The sequence below is a fragment of the Elephas maximus genome, chromosome 8, assembly GCF_024166365.1.
Source record: "Elephas maximus indicus isolate mEleMax1 chromosome 8, mEleMax1 primary haplotype, whole genome shotgun sequence".
Lineage (NCBI taxonomy): Eukaryota > Metazoa > Chordata > Mammalia > Proboscidea > Elephantidae > Elephas > Elephas maximus.
In genome coordinates, this window is record NC_064826.1 from 48,034,592 (window position 1) to 48,048,723 (window position 14,132).

General features: G+C 37.2%; 1 protein-coding gene across 2 annotated transcripts in view; it reads right to left on the reverse strand.

Annotated features, from left to right (window-relative positions):
• Nucleotides 1-14,132, reverse strand: part of MAGI2 (membrane associated guanylate kinase, WW and PDZ domain containing 2) — a 1,497,921-nt gene that overhangs the window by 346,709 nt on the left and 1,137,080 nt on the right. For both annotated transcript variants that reach the window (XM_049894296.1, XM_049894295.1), the window contains exon 7: nt 9,654-9,711. In XM_049894296.1, the coding sequence (XP_049750253.1) occupies nt 9,654-9,711 (58 nt within the window). The remainder of the gene's footprint in view (nt 1-9,653; nt 9,712-14,132) is intronic.

Below are 14,132 nucleotides of genomic sequence, written 5' to 3' on the forward strand. Positions count from 1 at the left end.
ACTGTGATATCAAGGAGAATCATACATTGTTATTTGTAAAAGTCCACCTATGATTAAGCCAATTTAAACTTCTGGGTGTCCAAAACACTTTTCATTTGGAACCAGAAGTTTCGTTAAATAAAGAAGTTTAAGAGAACAAACAGTTGTTAATAAAAGTGTATTCAATAAGAGTCGAGATTTCTTCCCTTCCAGTTGAAACGACTTTCAGGACTGGGCGAGAGCAACTAGAATACAGAGCAAATGTTCACCATATTAGAATGAATCAGTAATGGTGACATGTCTCACAGCATGAAGAAATGATCTATAACCTCAGGTGAGGATTGGACGGGGTGCGCCTCCAGATCTTGACCGGATGATAGTGGTGAAAAAGGAGATTGGATGTAAGGCTTCATATTTATTGAAGGATCATGGTTTAAAAATATATGAGGAATACTGGTATGGAAAGTAAAGGGAACCATAAGCCTTTCTACTGATCTGTGGTTGAATGGTAGTGGTAACCTGCTGAAATACTTATAAGTGAGTAGCGGAGAGGAGCTGGATATGAATTATCAATATAAACGATCAGAAAGTATAATGAAGTATGAAGAGTATATGTGTACAGTTAGGAGATTCCTCACTTACTACTGGATCTGTGTAAGACTTATTACTTGTAAGCCCTGATTACTTGCTTTCTTCAGGTTGAAAGAAGTGTCCCACAAACTATGAAACTGGTCTGAGTCAAGTGAAGTAAATATATAAATAATTTATTAGTTAGCAGAAAAAAAGGGCTGACTGTAGTTCAGACAGAGTTGGAGCACCCAATATTTACCTCAATATCCGTGCTCTTTTTGTTCAACTGAGAAAGTGATTTCGGTGCAATAAATTACTTAATACGGCCCTTCTAACCATGGTCTTTGTGACACACACAATGATTGAGTGGGACTATGAAAATAAGATATATGGAACCTGTGATGGTTAGTGTTATTTGTCAGCTGGCTAGGCCATGATTCCCATTATAGGGTTGTCCTCCTTTTTACGTGTTGTGGATCCTGACCTCTACATGTTGATGAAGCAGGCCATGATTCCCAATATTGTATGGTTGTCCTCCAATTTATGTGTTGTGGATCCTGACCGATACATGTTGATGAAGCAGGCCATGATCCCCAATATTGTATAGTTGTCCTCCATTTTATGTGTTGTGGATCCTGACCTCTACATGTTGATGGGTCGCAGCCTTGCAGGAGTGTGTGACTCAAGTCCCACCCCTTCCTGGGGTGTGGGCTGCACCTAAGATATACGTGTGTGTCCTGGTGAGGCTCGCTGTCTCTACATCTGGATCCCACGTCCGGTTCGTGATGAATTGATCTCTGGTTCTTGGAGCTCAAACAAGCCAGAGGCTTGCTGTCTGACCTGCTTATTCTTTGCTGGCTTCCATGTTTCCTTGGGCTGACGGCCTAGTGTGTGACCTAATTCACCAGCTTCTGAAGCCTTATGAGCCAGCAGTCTGTGGTCTGAACTGCTGATTTGGGTTTGTCCCTTATAAGCCCCTGCAGCCATGTGGGTTGGGAGAAGCTTATGCCTGACCTACAAATTTGGGACTTGCCAGCCTCCACAACTACGTGAGCCATTTCCTTTATATGGTTCGTGAGTTCTGTGAGATTAAGTTGCAGTGAATTAGGGAACCCAAAGACGGGAGGGAGAGTACTGAGAGGAGAGGGATTAGTTGATGTTAGAGATAATGGAGTGGTACAGCAGCTTGGAAAGTTGGACATTTGGGACATCTTTAACCTCGCTTCATAGGAACCAGTTTTGTGCTGATCCTTATAAAAGAAATTATTTGTTTAGTGTGACATTAACTGACTTATGCTTGTTTTATAAATACAGGAAAAATACTTCGTAAAGTATAAAAATTGAACAAATATATTGATATAAAAAATATAGCCACTCTATTGAAAGGTCCTTCCCTGCCTTTTTTGGCACTACATGGCATCAGAACAGCTTTGGTTTGACTAACTATGTACCCTTGGGGAACTCACTTAACTCAGAGATCTGGTTTCCTCACCTGTAAATGTCGTGACTGTCATCTGGGATAGTGGATTTAAAAGTATGTTAAAAGTTAAAATAATGTCTTACATTACTATTTTTACTATCATTATCACAAATCACAAGCAATGTAAGATGGAATGTAATACAGATAATTATGACAAAATTTAGGAATCTCCCTGAAGCCTCAACCCTCACAGGAGCCACAGAAGCAGCATACTCTGCAGCTCTTGCTTCACCAATTTTAATGAGAATCACAATCAACTCAATGGCAGTGGTTTTTTTTTTTCCTTTAATAGAATTAATAATTTAAAGAAACACTATTTGTATTCAATGTGTCACACTCTAACCATGAGATTAAGTTATATGCTTCTTTCTCCCCAAATCAAATAGTTTCTCTTAGAATTATTCACTTTTGGGGGTACACTGTGATCATGAGAGTACTAGGAAAGCAAGCAATGACAAAAGGAAGGGCCTGATCAATGCTATGACAGTCAAGATTAAAATGGCGAAGATTTAGTTAGCACTTACTACATACCTGCATTAAGTGCCAAACACCAGGTCTGGAATAAGTCTACCAAAAACCAAACCTGTTGCCATTGAGTCTATGCCAACTCATAGTGACCCTACAGGACAGACTAGAACTGCCCCATAGGGTTTCCAAGGCTGTAATCTCTTCAGAAGCAGACTGCCACATCTTTCTCCAGCAGAGTGGCTGGTAGGTTCAAACTGCTAACCTTTTGGTTAGCAGCCAAGCATTAACTATTACACCACCAGGACTCCTGGGTTTAATTCCTGGCTCCATTATTTAGTACTTAAAAAAGCTCTCTGTACTTCAGTTTCCTGATCTATAAAATGGGATTAATAAGAGTTCATAGCTCTTATGGTTTTTGTGAGGATTAACTGAGCTAGTATACATAAAGCACTTAGAGTAACATTGGGCATGTAGTAAGTGCTCAGTAAATGTTCATTCTTTCTCCTTCCTCCTTCCCTTTCCTCCACTCCTCCTTCTTGTTCTCTTTCCCTTCTTCCTCCTCCAAAATCTGCCTGCCTAAGGTCTTACAGCTAGGAATCTACAGGGCTGGCATAATGTGCAACTCCACAGCCCATAGTCTTGGCCACTGAGTGATAATAATTGTTGTTATTGGGTGCTATCAAGTCGGCTCCAACTCACAGCGACCTTAATATATAACAGAATGAAATGCTGCCTGGTCCTGCACCATCCTCACAATTGTAGGTGTGCTGGAAACCATTGTTGCAGCTACTGTGTTAATCCATCTCTTTGAAGGTCTTTCTCTTTTTAGCTCACCTCTCTACTTTACCAAGCATGATATCCTTCTTCAGGGATTAGTTCCTCCTGATAACATGTCCAAAGTCAGTGAGACAAAGTTTTGCCATCTTTGCTTCTAAGGAGCACTCTGGCTATACTTTCTCCAAGACAGATTTGTTTGTTCTTCTGGCAGTCCGTGGTCTATTTCATATTCTTGCCCAACAATGTGTTAATTCTTCTTTGGTCTTCCTTTTTTGTGGTCTAGCTTTTGCATGCATATGAGGTGATTGAAAATACCATAGCGAGAGAGAAGTGAAATATTTTTTCATTCTTATATAGTATAGGATATTGAGTTAAAGCCCTCTTTAACCACTTTTCAGCTTGCTGTATCATGATGAATGCTAGCCATTAACCATGAAATGATGTGGTTTTCTTTTTCTATTTCCATATTTAAGACATTATGCAGTATTTTCATACTTTCTGGAATTTCACACAAGTAACATTTTATAGTCACAGCTGTGACATCACATGAAAAACCTAGAAAACCTTTACATGAAAATCACACCTGTCAGTCCCCTCTATAATCTGCACTGTAGGTATATGGTTTGGTTCTCTGTCTGCGCCAGAGGAGGCTGCTTTGCATGAAACCTGTCCCAGGAAATTGTGGCTTCTGGACTAGCTAGTTAAGCAAATTGTGTAACTGCCATTAAAACCAAAATGTACCCAGCAGACATAATTTCACAAAAAGGGAGAAAAAATAATTTATACAAAAGTCACAGCTGTTTGACTCTACATTTTGCACTTTTTTCATTAGTTTTTTTTTCTTTTCTTTATGAACAGCGACAGTTACATTTCTAGTTAGCAACTTTAGGACTTCTTAATATGTTTTTAAATGCTGCACAATCATGGATTCAGTGTCTGTCAGGGAAGATTAACCTAAGTTCTTTCTGCAGCAACATAGAGTAGAAACTTGGTCCATCTGCCCCATCTGCAGATAAAATAAGAAAAGATGTTGAGCAGGGCTCATTTTTTTCTGAAATACAGAGCTGTATGGGTGTCTCTCCTGCTCCAGAGTACCAACATCCCTGCATTAACATCCTTACAACAAGGATTTCTCTTCTTTCAGGTCTTACTCCTGGTGGCCATGTTGTGCAGGGTCACTCTGAATTTGTAGGCAATGGAACAGTGGCTCAGAATGTTTTGATCACAAGCTGTTCTCACAATGCTGTGTGTGCCAGCGTGACCTCATATCGTTGGGTGCCCTACTGTGATAATGTCCGTGGCAAACAGAAAACGTGTGTATGTGCAACTGTGCCAGAGGCATAACACTGATTTCAATCTGACATGCCCTGCTGATGACAGAAAGCCCACTCTACAACTTCTGCTCCCAGTTGTTGATGCGTTTGGAGTGGCTGACTGCTAAGTTATTGTTGCATAGGCTTTTTTTTTGTCACTCGGTGGAAGGCGGAATGTTTTCCATATCTTGTAACCAGCACCCTCAACTGAATAAATGGGTGTGTGATTAAACGGCAGAAATGCAGCTCTACAGAGAATACTTGGTTGACCATCATTAAGAGAATAAGTGAATCAACATTTGCTTGACTACAGATTTATAATAAAAACTACCTTCCTTTATTACATTAACTAAATATTAATATTACAATTTAAGATATAATTCCTTAAGATATTGACATTAATGTTAACACTATAATCATAAACAACATATTAATCTAGGTAGTTTATATTTTGGATTTATAGAACCTTTTTTTTTTTTATACTGGAAAACATGACATGGCAGCTTATGCACTTACTGTTTTCTGTTTTTTTTAATATAATTAACTACAAGGAATTAAGCAACTTTTTCCCCAACAAATATGCCCTATGGACTGAAAGTAATAAATAATCTCTATTTTCACATATGTATCCACAGAGCTTCCACAAATAAGACTATTATTCAGAACCAATATGTACCATGTGAAAATAATGATGTTACGGAGATCATATTCCCAAGTTTTTGAAACAAGGAAAATAAACCATATAATTAGGTGTATTCCAGTTTAAAGTATAGACAAATAGTCTTTGTTGTGATGAAAGATAACCTTCATTTCAAGTAATGTCTGCATTATATAGAACACATTGAGGTATTTAGATTATGCTGATGAACATTTTCAAAAGGACACTTCTAAAAATATTGGAATATTATGTTACTTAAAATTATCTATATTTTTCCTCACTTTTCTACTTGGCCTAATACATACATAGTTATTGATATTGGTATACCTTATGGAATTATGTAATGTGGCTAAAGCTCTGATGATTAGGAGAAATGTATGCAACTAGAAGGACGTTAAACTACTTCAACTTGTAAATATGACCTCACAATTACTCGAAATCTGAAACTATTAGATATGTCAGTTTGATCTAATTATATAAGACATGACTGACTAAATTGTGAATAATTTTCTAGTAAGACCATGGCTGTGATACATGAAAAATGAAGTAGATTAATGTAGAAAAAAATATAATTTAAGCAAAAAACAAGTTAAAAAAAAAAAAACACTTTCTCTTTTGGTAAGAAGAGGACAGCACTTCTGGTTTCTGATTCAATGGGTAAAGAGCTTGGAAGCTGTCACTCCCATCTCACAACAAGAAAAAAGCTGAAAAACTGAAAATCAACAACTCTTCTAAGATCCATCAAAGAGTCGAGGCCATAGGCCACGCCACCATCCCCAAAACTAAGATAAACAGATACAGAGAACCACAGCTTCTTAGGAGTAGAAACAGCTGCTGGAGCTAGTGTCAGGTAGGATCACTTAAAGGGTAATTGATTAATTGCTGGAAGCTGAAAATAGAACTCCTGCAGACCCAGCCTTCGGGAGGTAACTGCATTTTTATGAGTTTTACCTCTGGGAACCCTACTAAATTCTCACTGTGAAGACTGGAGAAAAATCCCCTCATGCTTCTGGCAGGAATAGAAGAAAATCAACCATTTTGATACATGCTCAGAGCATTCTGTGCTCCTTAACAAAGGCCTCACCTGTAGAGAAGGTATTTTAGCAGAGCCTTAACCAATGTGGCTTTTACCAGACTTAACTGATGTAGGGGAAAATAGGCACCCAACTCCAGTCCCTTCTAACTTCTGATACGGGAGAAAGGAAATATCCAACTCCAGCTTTCTGGCCTTCCTTTCTCACCTAAACCAAAACCAAACTAAACTCACTGCCTTTGAGTTGATTCTGACTCATACCACTGCTATAGGACAGAGTAGAACTACCCTATAGGGTTTCCAAGGCTGTATATCTTTATGAAAAGAGATTGCCGAGTCTTTCTCCCACAGAGCGGTTGGTGGGTTCAAACAGCTGACCTTTCTGTTAGCAGCCAAGCACTTTAACCATTTTGCCACCCGGGCTCCTTTTTCTCACCTAAGGGGTGGGAAAAAGCTAAGAAGCAATAGTGAAGATCATAGCCAAGGCCACAGGCTCACTAAAAGACTGAGACCTAATCATAGGATTGTAGAACTTTTCTCCTCCCCCTACATCGTATCACCACATTAATAGGGTTCCTGTATAATCCACCAGGTGCTCCTTGGAAACTCTATGGGGCAGTTCTACTTCGTCCTATAGGGTAGCTATGAGTCGGAATTGACTCGACAGCACTGGGTGGATATAATAACAGGAGACTACAGCTGAAAAGAACTGCAAGGCTTACACCCTACTAAGAAAGATTCTCTAGGGAAACCCAAAGACAACAGAGGAACCAAAAACAAGGAAAGCAGAGAAAACTTTAGCCTCTGACACCTATGGCTGCAGCAAATAGTAAACACAGCCTAACTCCTAGGCAGATAAACATAAAACCTCATACTAAAGGTCTATTTACCTCAGTTGCTTTTGCCCAATATATCATGTCTGCTTTCCACAGAAATTTACAAGGCATGCTAAAAGGCACAAAACACAGCCTGAATAGACAGGAAAAGCATCAGAACCAGGCTTGGATATGGCAGAGATTTTGGAATTACCACATTGGGAATTAAAAGATAATGAGGATAATTGTTTTTAGGGTTACAGCTAATATCCAATTCAATAACTGATTACAAGGGGTCTACCAGCAGCAGATCTTTACTTGACGAGCACACACATCAATAATAAAGCAAGTAGAAGGTATTGCTTTCTGATGTGTGGGTGTCTCACCTCTATGATAGATGATTAAGGCAGAGAAGAAAGGTTTATGTTAAATACTGTGTTTCACATTTAAAGTCATCTTGAAAGAACCTGATAACATAGAAGAACAATCTGAAGAATTAGAATAGGGCAGGGGTCAGCAGACTAACACCTGCAGGCCAAATTCAGTCAGCTGCCTATTTCCGTAAATGAAGTTTTATTGGAACACAGCCACACCCATATGTTTAAATGTTGCCTATGGAAACCCTGGTGGCCTAGTAGTTAAGAGCTACTGCTGCTAACCAAAGGGTTGGCAGTTCAAATCCATCAGGTACTCCTTGAAAACTCTATGGGGCAGTTCTATTCTGTCCTATAGGGTTGCTATGAGTCAGAATCAACTTGACGGCAATGTCTGGGTTTTTTTTTTTGATGATTGTTTTTAGCTACAGTGGCAGAGTTGAGTAGTTGTGACAGATGCTTTATGGCCCCCCAAAATATTTGCTATCAATGAATTTTGCAAGCAAATGTATTAAAGATCAGATCTGGTATGTCACACGCCCCTGTACTTTACATGGAACTGCCTTGGATTCTAGATGTAGTAGGCTTAGGCACAGTACAGTCTGATTCAGTGAATTAAGACAAGCTAGCATTTATTGGAAATATTTTGTGTTCATAAACTAATCCAAATTACAACATATGTATATTTTGATTAATTAGCAATTTAATGGGACTTAGAGGCCTTATAACTCTACAAATTTTTTCCTTCATTTTTGTAATTATGTACTGCAAAATGTAACAAACGTATGTATTATATATTCCATTGAGTGTCCACATGATATTAGCACATAGGATACTGTGTTAGAAGACTGTATGTGCCAAATGAACTGAATTCATCTTTATTGTGAATGTGGAAATGACTGATTCGTGTTAAAATTAGGGCTTTTCCAAATAAAAATGGTGCGTGTCAAAGCACTCAAGATGAATGCTCATAAGGTGAGATGCTCAAGGGCCAGAGTTACATGGGTCTTACTTATTTGTATGAGGAGCTGTGATGGTCAACGTCTGCTAATCAGAAGTTGGCAGTTTGAATCCACCCAGCAGCTCCACAGGAGAAAGACCTGGTGATCTGCTTCCACAAAGATTACAGCCAAGAAAACCCTATGGAGCAGCTCTACTCTGTCACATAGGGTTGCTATGAATTGGTATCAACTCAGTGGCACCCAATACTAACATCCCCAATGTAAAGAATAGCTTGACACCTAGTAAAAGGTCTGTAATTTTGAATACTGTTACCAAAAAAAAATTAACAATGAAGACATCAATCTAGTCCATGACTATCTAGATTAATGTTGTTAAATTAATTGTTTAAAACAGTCATAAAATAAAGTTAGATATTGATAAATAATGTGAAAGTTTTGCTTTCCAGCCTCTGCGTTTCTTAAGTATACTTCCATAGTCTTTATTTTTCATTCAAATAACATTTGCAACATTGCACAATAGATAACAACAACAATAATAGTAATCATAATAACTATCAGAAGAGATAGTTCTAAGAAAAATAAATCACATATTTAACTTTTGAAATTATAAAGATCGCCTGACTTTCCTAAGAATAAAGGTAGATATAATTTAATTCCTAATAGATTCTTTATTCCAAATGAAAGGATGCATACAGGAGATAAATGATACCATTTTATTAAGGAAATGCAACCTTAAATAGGTAACACAGCAATCAAGTCTACAGAAAGAATACTGTTGATTTAAAATGGGGTCTTCAAAGAGAAAAAAAATCTAGATTTTATTTTATCCTTTAACTGGAAAGCATGGTCGTTTCATTTAATTGATTCCAAAATCTGGTTTAATAGATCATTGCTTTTGCACAACCAGTCAGCTCCCAACATTCTGACTGCAAAATAAAGGGCATTTACTTTCATATCTTTAATTATCACTCATTAAGAGGACAGTGTGAAACACACTCTTCCAACTGGTGTTTTAGAATCATGAGTTAAAGAAAAGGAATGGCAAATTAGCCAGCTGGAGAGGCAAGAAACAGCCAGCTCGTGCTGCTAGAGTTTTTGTGGATACTTCAAAGTAAGATGAAAGGAAAATACAGGGGCTGTTAGACACACATGCTCAGTAAGTGAAATACTAACACAATTATACAACATATTAATAACAAATTAATATCACACTTAGAGACTTACTCAACATAATAAGTGCCATATATGGGATCATCGATTTTTTCCCAGCCATACGGAAGCTCTGAAAAATAAAGAATAATTTCTTTCAATAAATAAAGAAAAAATCACTATTTCTAATAAAAAGTAATATAATTTAGTTATTCATGGATTGCAGGAATTATCCACCAAAGCAGAATGAAGCATTCAGAGTCAGCACCAAATTTCGGATACATATTGTAGGAACCATAAGAAGCACTGACTTGAAAATTGGCAGTTAAAACACAGAGCTGTCTTCTCTGCAAATACACTGCCAGGTCTAGCAGTTTATCCCATGCCAAACAGTGGTGTGGAATGTTGTCGTGTTATCACCGCTCAACGCGATCCAGAAGGCAAATCACTTTCTACAAGAGCATACGGCTCTTCTATTTATTGTGAAAAGGAGCGTTTCAGAATAGAGATCATATTTTTTAAAATGTGTATCTGAGGATAGCAAATCATTTCTGATGACTGAAATAAAGACATTATAAATTCTCAATTGACATCCTGCTACTCAGGATGGTTAGCTTGCTGTTCACTCCACATGGGTCAGAATTTGAATGTTGCCAGTATACTCTCTGGGCACTTTTTATATAAAGACTAAAATTCTAGACACACTCTCACTCTCTTTGACGATATGGTTCATATTTCCAATCATTCATCACTAATTAGTGTGTTTAAAGAGAGATAGAGGCAGAGGCAGAGACAGAGAGAGAAAAGCAACAGTAACTATAAACACTACTATAGGCAAAAATGTGCTCTTTGAAAACCAGGATGTGTGCTTCATAATACTGTTTCCCAAGTACACTGATCTTTGGAATTATTAACCCCTAGAAATATAAAGAATGAAAGTCATTATGATGAAAGTACAGTTTCTTGATATGTATTAATTTTTCATATAATATAGAATTTGAAATGTAAGATATATTGACATGTTTTAACTAACATGTTTAACTAATATATATATATATATATATATATAGTTGTTGTTGTTAGGTGTCATAAAGTTGGTTCTGACTTATAGTGACCCCATGTACAACAGAATGAAACATTGCCCAGTCCTACACCATCCTCGCAACTGTTGCTATGTTTGAGCTCATTGTTGAAGCCACTGTGTCAATCCATCTTGTTGACGTTATTCTTTTTCACCGACTCTCTCTCTCTCACACACACACACATATACGTGTATGTGTGGAGTTCCTGGATGGCACCAACTGCACTCGACTCCTAACTGAAAGTTTCATGGTTTGAAACCAGCAGCTCCGTGGAAGAAAGGCCTGTCAATCTGCTTCCCTAAAGATTACAGTCAAGAAAACTCTGTGAGATTTAGTTCTACTCTTTAACACATGGGATCGCCATGAGTCGGAATCAACTTGACGGCAATGATTTTTTTCTTTTTAATGTGGACATGTACATATACGATGAAGAAATTGAAGTTTTCAAGGATTTCATTCTTCTTGGACCAAAAATTAATGACCATGGGAGCAGCAGTCAAGAAATCATACAACGTATTGCACTTGGCAAATTTGCTGCAAAAGATCTCTTTAAAGTGATAAAAAGCAAAGACATTACTTTGATGACTAAGGGGTGCCTGACCCAAGCCATGGTATTCTTAATCGCCTCAAATGCATGTGAAAGCTGGACGATGAAAAAGCAAGACTGAAGAAGAATTGACAATTTTGAATTGTGGTGCTGGTGAAAAATATCAAATATTACCATTGACTGACAAAAGAATGAAAAAATCTGTCTTGCAGGAAGTACAGCTAGAATGCTTCTTAGAAGCAAGGATGGTGAGTCTTGCTTACTTTGGACATGTCATCAGGAGGGACCAATTGCTGTAGAAAGGCATCACGCTTGGTACAGTAGAGGGACAGCAAAAAAAAATGAGACCCTCAATGAGATGAATTGACACAGTAGTTGCAACGATGGGCTCAAACATAGCTGTGATTGTGAGGATGGCGCAGGACCAGGCAATGTTTTGTTCTGTTATACATAAGGTTGTCATGAGTCGGAACCAACTTAATGGCAACTAACAACAACAATAATGTGTATATATATAAATTTTTTAGAAATTAGATCATATGGTGTATATATATATATATATATATATATATATATAACCTGTTGTAGTTGAGTTGACTTCAACTCTTAGCAACCCTACAGGACAGAAGAGAACTGCCCCATAGGAGCAGCTGGTGGATTCGACCTGCTGACCTTTTGGTTAACAGCCAAGCTCTTAACCACTGTGCCACCAGGGCTCTCTCTCTCTCTCTATATATATATGTATATATAAGTTTTTTAGAAATTAGATCATATGGTACATATAATTTTTGTAACCCTATATTTCCACTTTCAATGTGAATGAATGTTATTGTTCAATACTACTTTCAAGATGACACAGTTGTAATCTGTGGTATGGCTATAGCTGAGTCATTCAACTGATCTTCTATTGTTGAACATATATGATCTTCCAGTTTACCTTTACATATAAGCCATGCTGAATTTTGTTAAACCTAAATGTTTAGTAATTTTCCCAATTATTTACTAATGATAAATTCCTAGAAATGAAGTTTTTGTATTAATGCAGCCTTTTATGGCTTTTTATATTGATTGCCACCTTCCCAATATCAAAAGTGTACCAATTTATACTCTCATTGGGAGTGTATGAGTCATTTTGTTTCTCTATATACCATCAAATTTAATACAGGTCCACAATTCCTCATCCAAAAGTTTTAGGGACAGATGTATTTTGGAATTCAGAATTTTTCAGATTTTAGAAAGTTAACACAATACAAATGCCTTCTATTCCATAACACTCTCAGCAGAGTCTGGTGTAACAGTCATAATCGAACACATGAGTATTTCTGAATCCAAACGTATGCGAGTCACACTAAGAAGAATAAATAGGACTACTTCATATCAGTTAGCACTGGCTTACTGCCAAATGGGAAACCCTAGTGGCGTAGTGGTTAAGTGCTACGGCTGCTAACCAAAGGGTCGGCAGTTTAAATCTGCCAGGCACTACTTGGAAGCTCTATGAGGCAGTTCTACTCTGTCCTATAGGGTCGCTATGAGTCGAAATCGACGCAACAGCACTGGGTTTTTTTTTCTGGGACTGCCAAATGAGTCCAGGTCAGGTTAAGTTTTGCTGCCAAATGAGTTACTAAAGGTACTTTACAGATTCGAATATGGAGATAAGGCCTTATTATTATTTTAAAAATTGCCCAAATTGATTTTAAAATTTCAGCCCATAGTTGTTTTAACTGACAATTTTTTTTTTAGATTTCTAGTGAGGTTGAACATTTTTTATCAGTCATTGGCCATTTTCCTTACACATTTCTCATTTTCTTTTCAATTCATAGGAGTTCTTTACTTATGCGGGCTATTAATCCTTTATCAACTATGTTATAAATATTTCAAAGAATTTGCTGTTTAACTTTTAATCTTGTTAAACATTTTCATTAACACATAGATGTTTTAAATTTTATTTGGTAATTTTCCCAGTATTTTCCTTTATGATTTCTATCATTGGTATTAAGGTTAAAGTACTGAAGATATTCTGGGCTATGACTTGGTTCAGTATTTCTTAAATTACTCAGACCTTAATGAATTTATAACCCCAAATTGTAGATTATCTAAGAAATTTACTGTGAGCCAGGTACAGTAGGGCTTTCCACGTACTTACTCATTTTATCTTAACAACAACTCAGAATTCAAATCCTGGTACTCTAGTTCCAGTGATCTTAGTCAATTTAGGCAATCTGTTTAAAACAGCATAAACAACACTTAATTTAGACTGAAGAGAATAACTCTTAAAATGGTTTTCACCAAGTCCTTCAAGCTATTGAGGAATCTGGCTGTTCAAAAAGAAGAAATCATGTGACAAATATCTATTGAGTGTCTTTTACAGGAGCCCTAGTGGTGCAGTAGTTAAGCGTCCCACTGCTAACCAAAAGGTCAGCAGTTCAAATCCACCAGCTGCTCCTTGGAAACCCTATGGGGCAGTTCTGCACTGTCCTGTGGGGTCGTTATTAGTTGGAATTGACTTGAGAGCAATGGGGTTTTTTTTTTTTTTTTTTGGTCTTTTACAAGCAGCTAAAGTAAAAGAAAATACAGAGGCCAGCAACTGATATTATGGATATTTATTATTACTATGGCTCAGTATATGAATTCATATTTATAACAGACTTAATATCATCTCGTGAATATAATACATAAAACAATCATGTTCAATAACATACAGAATAAAAGCCTAACAAGCTTAGCTTATGGACACCAGTACTACTTTCTAATGCCATATTATGTGGAAGCATTTGCGGCCAAATTTTAAAAATTATCTTTGATAACCTAAACTATTCCAGCACTTATGCCTCATCTTTGCATCTTTTTTGAGTAAATTACTAAGTCCAAGGAATGTATCCCAGAAGTACAGAGTTCACTGATTCTTTGTCATTGTCAGATTTGAGA